Source organism: Labeo rohita, unplaced genomic scaffold (genome assembly GCF_022985175.1).
Source record: "Labeo rohita strain BAU-BD-2019 unplaced genomic scaffold, IGBB_LRoh.1.0 scaffold_1636, whole genome shotgun sequence".
Taxonomy (NCBI): Eukaryota; Metazoa; Chordata; class Actinopteri; order Cypriniformes; family Cyprinidae; genus Labeo; species Labeo rohita.
In genome coordinates, this window is record NW_026127820.1 from 3,194 (window position 1) to 13,533 (window position 10,340).

The following is a 10,340-nucleotide window of genomic DNA, read 5'->3' on the forward strand; positions in this document are numbered from 1 at the left end:
ATAAATAACAAAGACCAGTCATAAAAAACATACAGATATATATGCATTTTTAAATGAATGCATCGACTGACCTACAATATATTTTTTTATAATGCATTTAATTATTGTAATGTATGTTGCACTGTTATATTTCTATTTAAGAAGAAAGAATAAGAAGGTATGCTGGTTTATGATTTGGGAGTGTGTCATTCGACTTCGTGCCATGAAGTTACATAAATGTGGGTTTAAAGATCAGCCTCAGGGGGAAGAGAAACAGAGTGTGTCATTGGCTGAGGACTCCCATCTGCCTCTCCCCTGAAAATACGGCAGATCATTTAAAGTCGGCTCGCATCTATTAAAACTTGTGAAACTGAGTCTGGACTAAACCAGGAGCAGCTTCTCAAACCAGATCTGTCTTCATCGCCTTCTGTGCACTTCTTTGATCAGGAAGGTAAGAAAATTAAACTCCCTTCACTTTTAGTCTCGCAACATAAAAATCGTCTCTGAGAGACAGCTGTGTGCAGATTAAACTGTTATTACAATCTCCAGATTTTTACATTATGCCTGTTACTTTCTGGCGTGTTTCTATCTGGGATGTTTTTGACGGGAGCAGATTTGATTTCTGCTTGCATTTAATAGACTACCCAGATGCCCTCTTTATGACGGAAAACGAAGAACAGGAAATAACAGTTTCATTATAGATGTAGACATGGAGTCTAGCTGCAGGCCGTTTTTATACTGCTGCAAACTCATTATCTATATTTACAAACATAGTTTCCTTTATTCTTTTGTGCTTTGCATGCATTTGTGATCATGCGCACTTTTAAAGAACGAAAACACCCTTTGCGTTTAAATGGTTTGAAACCTAAAAATGAAAATAAAAAATAAAAATGTACGCTGAACGTGCACTTTTATTGGTTCTCATTTAAGTGAAAATGTCGAAAATTCTTATTTTATTGATTTGTTTCTTTAAAATCCCGGCTACAACTTTAATATGTGGGCGTGTCCATTCAGACACGGACACGAAACCCTACATGAATTATTATGGTAACCATTGACGTCGCATCAAAATATTTAGGCATAAGTTTTAATTTTAGGAGTTTCGGCTGCATCTAATGCAATTAAGTTGTGATTGCAGGGTGTAGGCTACGTTTACACCAATTAGATTTTGCTAAAAGGCAAAGTTAATTTTGAGGTTTTTTTTTTCAGTGCTGCAGTGAAACGACATAGACAGATATAGATAGATAGATAGATAGATAGATAGGTGTAATTGTGTGAAAATTAGCTGCTTGGCCGATGACTGCATTCAAAATCAGTAATGTTTATGTTACCTTTTATAGTTTATGGTAAATCACACTGTCAGCCCTGCTGAAAAAAAAAAAAAAAAAAAAAAAAAAAAAAAAAAAATAGAACCATCACAGAAAATAGTTTCCATTACAAATACCATTACTAACATTACAAACAATCAACTTTTAACCATTAAAACATGTTTTTCTGTAGTGTGTTTTGGGACACATTTCATTAGGATTTATTTTTAACAAGCCACCAATAGAAGGTGACCAGTTACCAGTAGAGATCAACAGGTTCATTACAGTTTCCATTAAAACCAATACAAGTCCCATTATAACTAGTAAAACCATTACAAATTTTGTGATGGTGTCTATTATTTTTTTTCAGCAGGGAGGTATTTTTTTCTAATACTATACATCTGTAAATGGCAGATCTTATGTACATGCAAAGTGTGTTCTTTGCATAAAACTATTTCCTGGTAAACTCAAAAGATCGGGGCACGCATATCTGCCCACAGCTGCAATCATGCAGCATGACTCATTTGTTGACACCCCACCCGGCTGGGCTGCACCCACCTATAGCCTACCTAAACACCCTAACAGCCTTTTGTTTTCTGTATGACTTGAAAATGCAGTTAAAATGCTCACTGATGAAGTGCAGGTACAGTAATATAAACAGTCTCATATTGTCCTCATCTAGTAGATCCTGCATTACTATCAATGCAAATTTTTAAGCCATGTGCATCCACACATTTTCCTTATATTTAAATCAAATTGGATGTTGCTTTGTTATAGGGTACTTTTTACAAGATGAAGAAACCTTAGTCACTGTTTTCCTTTATGCGATCTATTGTGCTGTTTTATCGCCATCCCAGTAGTACGTCTTTGAATTGTATGGATTTTCATAGTTCCCACTATTTTTGTATGTTCCAGGAATCATGGTTTGCCATAAGGAGTTCCAGAATGCAGGCAAGGAGCCTGGTCTCCAGATTTGGAGGATCGAGAAGATGGACCTGAAACCTGTCCCCAAGCAACTGCATGGAAACTTCTTCACTGGAGATGCCTATGTTGTTCTTTACACCACTTCTGCTCCATCCTACAATATCCACATGTGGTTGGGTGAGAGAACATAACCACATTTACAATTCAGAGTCCTTTCAAAAACGTGGCGTTGTTTTTTTCTTGTCAGATATGTAGGCTAATACAAAACACACCTTGACACTGTTTATTTTGAATATTTGCATTACTCAGTGTCTGTGTAAACTGCAGGTAATGAGTGCTCTCAGGATGAAAGTGGAGCTGCTGCCATTTTTACTACGCAGCTGGATGATCATCTGGGTGGGGCACCAGTCCAGTACCGTGAGGTTCAGAACAACGAGTCTATCGCCTTCCTTGGCTACTTTAAAGCTGGAATTAAGTACAAGGTAATAGAGCGGAATGAAAAAGAGAACCCAGTTCTGTTATATTTTTATTGCTAAATCTGACAAAATCATCGTCATATTTAGTAATGCTTCATTTTTTACATTCAGTGCTCCGTGTAACCCCACCCTTTTAATCAGTGGACATGCATTATTGTGTTTTATGTCAAAAATATGTTGTCAGAAGAATATTATTTAATTTACTATATACTACATTTGAGTAATTCAACAATTATGCATTAAATAATAACTAATAATAATAACTAATGCACAGGTACTCACAAGTTAATTGTAAGTGTAACTTATGAAGAACTAAACCATATATTAATGATTACTACATCAGCAAATAATGAACATTCTATATGATTCATAGATTAAGTAATAAATCAATTGTTATTAGTTAAATCATAATATATAAGATGTATTTGCTCCCTAATAATATATTATAATAACTAATAGTGTAAATTCATGTGTTAATTTTATTAATTATTTTTTGCTTTTTTTGACTTTATTTAATCATTAACTAATGATTTGCAAAGGTGTCATTATGACTTTATGACTACTTTGTGATAATTAACACATGAATTTACACTATTAGTTAATATAATATGCTATTAGGAAATTAATACATTATGACACATTTAAGTAAATCATACTTAATCTATAAATCATAGAATGTTCAATAGTTGCTGATGCAGTAATTATTAATATATTAGTTTAGTGTTACCATAATGGGTACAATTTCAAAACTGGGGTTTAAGAATCTGTAAAAGTTTAAGAATAAATGTAGAATAATGTGTAGTAGTAAATTAAAGTTTATTACCGTCCAGGATTACAAATATATGTTTCATATAACAAATGTGTTTATCGAAAAGGGTGTGAAAAACCTCATTCAAATCAGTAGTGGAAACTTCCTGAATGATTTTCCCTTGCAAATTTATAATGTGGCAGGTTTAATGTATGTTTTGTCTGAGATGGTTTTAATAATTTAAAAATGAAAACTAATCCAGCAGAACATAATTTCTCAGCTGCAGTTTTCCCTCTCAGATTAAGTGCATTGTATCATGAGAAAATATTTTTTATTTTAATTGCACCTTGAGAGCCACGAGACATTTTTATGTATTTGTTTTTTTTCCCCCTACACAGCAAGGTGGTGTGGCCTCTGGGTTCCAGCATGTGGTGACCAATGACATGAATGTGAAGCGCCTGCTTCACGTTAAGGGACGACGTGCCATTCGTGCCACAGAGGTGAATTTGTCTTGGGCCAGCTTCAATCATGGAGACTGCTTCATCATTGATCTTGGCAAGGTCAGAAACGCATGGGGTGAAGTAATAAATGAATTTGAGAATCTCTTTACTGAGAAATCCAAAATTCCCAACCTCACAAATCATATTCTGATTTTCCTAGGACATCTACCAATGGTGTGGGAAAGACTGCAACCGTTTTGAGCTGTTGAAAGCCTCCGAGGTGGCCATTGGCATTCGTGATAATGAGAGAAATGGGCGTGCCAATATACACATGGTTGAGGATGGTTCTGAGCCAGAGGCTGTCCTTGCTGTAAGTCTTATCGTCTTCTACAAAACAAAAAAACTAAATTATGTTGCACGTTTAAACATGCAGCGCAAAGAATGAGCTTATCTTGGTTTCACTGTGACAGGAAGTGAAAGGAAAAATAATTAGGTCAGTGGGGGCATGCCTCACCTAAAGTGTTTAATTAATGAAACACAAATAAAAGACAGCAAAAGAGTGAGACCAGTAACAACACAGACTTACTTGATCACTTTGTTATGTCTGTTTTAGTTGTAAACCACCTGAGCTCCCTCAAAACGTAGTAGACAATAAATACTGTACGTAGTAGACAATAAATACTGTGAGCTGAGCAACTGCCATTGACATAAATGGGGATGCTAATGGATATCTTTCTCCAGATATTGTGGACCATCTTTGTAGCTTCAGAAACATACTTCAGTAACACAAACAAGTATTGTGTGACATTGGTTTTGTGCCCGTCACCGCAATTCTGATTTGAAATCTCTGTTGAGTGGCGCTATAACTTTAATGCTTTGTGTTGTTTTAAAATAACGTACCATCTGCACTATACCTAAACCTACCCGATAGTATGAACATAAGCGAATGTGACATGAAAACGCATTCGCAAGCATGCCGTTTTAGCTTGTTTTTCAATAGGTCATCTTTCAGCTGTTTCATCGTGAGTCATGTTTTTCATCAACACAACAAGGAAATCAGAGACACTAGATAAATTCAGACAAAATGAATCTTTCAATTAATATTCAAGTTCATAATTCACTGGAAATTGAACTCAAGACCTTAGCATTCGCTAGCACCATGCTCCAGTGTAAGGTACAGAAACTAAAATAAAGATGAAATCTGTTTGTAAATATTAGCAAGCAGTAAATATTTAATGCAGTCAGCAAAGAAAGAATTCCAGTTCATCTGGTTTTAATGTTGGCTTCTGGTCTTTTTTGTGTACTGGTTTGACCACTGCCATGGACATAACTGGTGGAAACTCTTATTGTGTTTGTTTATTTTTAGGCTCTTGGGCAAAAGCCCAGCATCCCAGCAGGAAGTCCTGACGATGAGAAGACTGATAGAAGCAATCAGAATAAGGGCACACTCTATATGGTACATTTATGTATTATGCACACACTACAAGCACTATATTATGCTAATTGTATTGTATTCATGGTGTCTCTTTTTTTAATGTATGCATTTGTGTGTTTTGAATGGGTTAGGTATCTGATGCTGCAGGCAGTATGAAGACATCTCTGGTGGCCCAGAGCAGCCCTTTCAAACAGCAAATGCTCTCTCCTAATGAGTGCTACATCCTGGACAATGGAGTGGACAGCAAGATCTTCCTTTGGAAAGGTATGGTCAAATTTTATTTTGGCGTCCTTATATTAAATATATATTGATTAAGGTGAAGCTTTTGAATTTATTGACCATTTCATGTGTTTTAACCCTTTCAGGACCAAGCGCAAACACTGAAGAACGTAAGGCGGCCATGAAGGTGGCTGAGCAGTTTATCAAAGACAAGAACTACCCCAAAAACACACAGGTATCAGGATTGGATCTAGCATGTTAAAGAGAGGAAATCAAGTGAAAGCCAAATTCTAATCAGCCTATCTAACTTTTTGTGATCAGATCCAGGTTATGCCAGCCGGAGGCGAGACTACACTGTTCAAGCAGTTCTTCAGTGACTGGAAGGATAAGGATCAAACCACAGGTCCAGGACAGGCTTACGCCATTGGCCGCATTGCCAAAGTTTCAAAGGTTCCTTTTGATGCTTCCAGTCTGCACTCCAACAAAACAATGGCTGCCCAGCATGGTATGGTGGATGACGGCTCTGGCAAGGTCCAGGTAAAAATACTGAAGCTAATAACACCAAGGACCATAGAGCTGTTCAGTCTGGAGTCCTGAAACCCAGAGGAGAACTGGTGTTGTCAAGCCTTGGGTTGCCTCAAGGATTGGTAACGCAGCAAATTTTAATGGCCAACTTGAAGTCGTAACAGAATCTGTGTGCGCAATTCTTTCACACTAATGCAAAATTCAAGATTTAAAATTCAAGAAATGCGCAAAATTTCTATTGAAATGACTCATGCTAACAAGTTGCTACATAACGATTGATTGATTGAAGTTGCTAATGCTATTGTATCATTTATTTTATGGGTTAATTCGCCCAAAAATTAAAACTAGCCCATTATTTAGTCACCCTCCAGGCATCTTGGGTGTATTTGACTTCCTTCTTTAAGACGAATCCAGTCGGAGTTATATTAAAAATTATCCTGGCATTTCCAAGCTTTAGAATTGCCTAGGCCAGTGTTTCTCTTCATCAGTCCAAAACAAGTCTAATAAAGTGCATCCATCCATAAAAAAAAGTGCCTCACACGGCTCCGAGGGGTAAATAAATGCCTCCTGTAGTGAATCGATGCATTTTTGTAAGAAAAATATCCATATTTAAAGCATAATAATCACTTTACTCTAGCTTGCGCCAACTGGTCACACTCAGAAGCAGCTTTGTAAAGAAAAATGTTGGAGGATTTTGATATAAGCCAAGAGGAGACTGGTTTTCCTTTGCGAAAGTAAGGAACTTGTGCATCCTTTGCTCCTGTAAACAAACGTTGGTTTGTGCGAGACGTCCTACGTCATCCACCCGGAAACTGGATTAAAGTGATTATTATGTCTGAAATATAGATATTTTTCTTACAAAAACGCATCGATTTGCTACAGGAGGCCTTTATTCATCACCTGGAGCCATGTAGGCACTTTTTATTTATTATGGATGGATGCACTTTATTAGACATGCTTTGGACTGATGAAGAGAAACACCTGCCCACACAATACTAAAGATTGCAAATGCCAGGATAATTTTTTATATAACTATGATTCATCTGAAAGAAGGAAGTCATATATATCTACAATGCCTGGAAGGTTAGTAAAGAATGGGCTAATTTTCATTTTTGGGTGATCTAACCCTTTAACTATCAACTCGTAAATGAAGCTCTACTCTAAAGACCCATTTGAACTCATGACTGAACAGCTATAGCTACACTTTTATTGTTAATTTCAAGCTGCACTTGTATGAAGTCCATTGCTCTGACCGCGGCAGATATGGCGTGTAGAGGGTGGGGATAAAGTTCCAGTTGAACCTTCCAGCTATGGGCAGTTCTTTGGAGGAGACTGTTATCTGATTCTCTACACCTATCGCCAGGGAAGCAAAGAGCACCACATTATCTACACCTGGTAAGTCAAGATAACCACAGGTTGACAAGCTCATTAATCACCCAATTAGTCAATATTTACTCAATCATGTCCATATTTAATGGCCCAATTACATTTTATAACAGGCAAGGTCTGAAGTGTACACAAGATGAGCTGGGTGCCTCAGCTTTTCTAACAGTCCAGCTGGATGATTCTATGGGAGGTTCGCCTGTCCAGGTATTAACAAACACAAACCTAATTTCTTAAGTCTGGTCAAATTGTATTCCATGCTTAAATTAAAGTAATAAAGTTATAAAGAATTTATTTTTTCACTCCTGTCGCCATGTCTAATATGATACAGAGAGGAGCTTAGATTGTAGGAAATAAAAAGACTTTCTCAATTTTGATGTCTCCCTGTAGGTACGTGTCACTCAAGGCCAGGAACCAGCCCATTTGATGAGTCTGTTCAAGGGGAAACCCATGATCATCCACTTGGGTGGGACTTCACGTAAAAGTGGTCAGAGTCAGGCTGGCAGCACGCGCCTTTTTCATATCCGCCAGAGCTCCAGCCGTGCAACCCGCGCTGTGGAGGTAGGTAACGATGGCAGGCACTTACATGAACAGAATCAGCAATGACCATCAGGCAATCAACCTTCTCTCCCTTTCTCTTTTCTCACCCAGGTGGAACCCACTGCATCTAAACTGAACACTAATGATGCGTTTGTGCTAAAGAGTCCTGGTGGCCTGTTTGTATGGAAAGGAGTGGGTGCTTCAGATGAAGAAATGGCTGCTGCTAAACACGTCTGCAGCTTCCTTGGAGGCAGTGCCACAGAAATTTCAGAGGGCAAAGAGCCGGGTGGGTGTCTGCCATTTGTAATTTTTACAGTTAAAAGGCATTCCTGAACTAATCACATTTCCTGTTCTTTTCAACTGATTGGTACTGATCTGTATCTTTGCTTCTCTCAGCTGGATTTTGGTCAGCTTTGGGTGGAAAGAAGGACTATCAAACTTCTAAGAGCCTGCAGAAGATTGTTAAACCTCCACGTCTCTTTGGCTGCTCCAACAAGACAGGACGTCTAATCGTGAGTTAACATAAATGGAATGTGCAACTTATTTAAGTTTCTTTATTTAATGAATGCATACAATTTACTATGCCTCTCCTATTCCTTTTCAGGCTGAGGAAGTGCCTGGAGATTTCACTCAGTCTGATTTGGCCACTGATGATGTCATGCTTCTGGATACCGGGGATCAGGTGAGCGTTTAAAGTAACGATAATGACAAAGTCAACACAAAATGATGTTTGCAACACACTTTACTTCTGTAATCTGATAAACTTCTGAGTGAAACAGGATTTTCAAGCAGGAAATACAGGATGAGAATAGATTTTTTTCCATAAGTATTTGACTGGTTCTTGAAAATTGGATGTTAAATACCAAAATGGAACACAGAATGAAGTGTAGTTATAGACCTTAGCCAGGGTAGCGCCATATTTAGTTTTTCACAGGAATGAAAACGAGGCTGTGAGGAACAGAAGTACAGCCTTGTTATCATTCAGTTGAATAAAAATATAACCTGACTTAAGTCTAATGTTAAACTTTAAATGTTTAATTCAGTTTCTTAAATCATCTTGCTTTAGATCTTTGTTTGGATTGGTAATGACGCCAACGAGGTGGAGCGGAATGGAGCAGGTGAAATAGGTGAGTTAAGACGCTGAGGCACAAACTAATATTAAAAATTATATTCATACTGTTACATTTATACAGTTAAGGTACCAAAAAGCAAAATCCCAATTAGAGCAGCTCATGTGTACCAACAATGAAGGATTAAGTTAATTCCTGATTATTAATGTGATTGTTTCTTTACTGTTAGCCAAAAAATATGTGGATTCTGATCCTTCTGGTCGTCGCGGGACCCCGATCGTCACTGTAAAGCAAGGCAGTGAGCCCCCAACCTTCACTGGCTGGTTCCAGGCTTGGGACCCGAAGATGTGGGACACAGACCCACTGCAACGCATTCGTGCTTGTTTCTAAAAGCACACACAATCAGACATGCAAACCACTATATACTTTTGCATAGCTTCCAGAATACTCACGTCTTGTGTTTCATGCATTGGTGGTCTGAAAGAGAAACACAGTATGCAATAATGCTGCATGTTAAGCCACTATGTACTGTATTTTGCTACGATTAATTACTTTTTGCCTATGCCTTGACTTTGCCTTTTTTTATACAATTAAACTCTTTTATATTTTCTTTTATATACTTCTAGATTTCAGTGATGTTTTCAACTGCATTGTCTTTTTAAATGAATATTAAAAGAAATGGAAAATGTAGGGTTTTTTTATAAGCAAAATAAGATTTGTCTGTATCCGACAACTTGCCATTGGATTGTCAAACACGTGTATGGATAATGCCTTATAAATCTGCAAATTGAAATATCTGAGAATATATTGTAGTTGCTGATTCTGATTCCCAGTAAATAATAATAAAAAAAGCTTTTTAAAATACTACCGAGTTGTGTGTTTGTTAATGTGGGGTTAGAACAACAAAAAAAATGCTCTTGTAATTTAGCACAATAATAATTCAGCAAGGATGCATTAAGTAGTTAAAAAGTGGTGAGTAAAGAGTTTTTAACACCATTAAAATAAACTATTTCAAAATGTTGTTCATATGCTATAAATGCATCAAAAAAAAAAAAAAATGATCATGTTTCCACAAAACTGTTAAACACCCCTAAAACTATCAATTGATAAAACCCCCTACTCTGGGAATAGAAACTGAGCACTAGAGGCTGTTGGGAGGGATGCCTTGCCCACATACCCTCACCCTAGTGGGATGATTCCAGGCTGAAGTGCCCCCTTCTCTGGGAATGGAAACTAAGCTCCAGGGGTATATAGAGGGACACCTTGCCCAGTGCCCTCACTCTGGCTGGTGGTG

At 37.4% G+C, this 10,340-nt stretch overlaps 1 protein-coding gene across 1 annotated transcript; it reads left to right on the top strand.

The window, feature by feature from the left end:
- The first annotated feature begins 248 nt into the window (after positions 1 to 248).
- scinla (scinderin like a) lies at positions 249 to 9,910 on the top strand. Its single transcript, XM_051101713.1, has 17 exons — positions 249 to 430; positions 2,202 to 2,387; positions 2,538 to 2,692; positions 3,833 to 3,994; positions 4,095 to 4,244; positions 5,241 to 5,330; positions 5,441 to 5,573; positions 5,675 to 5,763; positions 5,850 to 6,065; positions 7,315 to 7,448; positions 7,553 to 7,643; positions 7,827 to 7,997; positions 8,088 to 8,262; positions 8,373 to 8,488; positions 8,581 to 8,658; positions 9,043 to 9,103; positions 9,276 to 9,910. Exons 2-17 carry the CDS (start codon positions 2,207 to 2,209, stop codon positions 9,434 to 9,436), a joined length of 2,163 nt encoding a protein of 720 aa, XP_050957670.1. The 5' UTR covers positions 249 to 430; positions 2,202 to 2,206; the 3' UTR covers positions 9,437 to 9,910.
- The last annotated feature ends 430 nt before the right edge of the window (positions 9,911 to 10,340 follow it).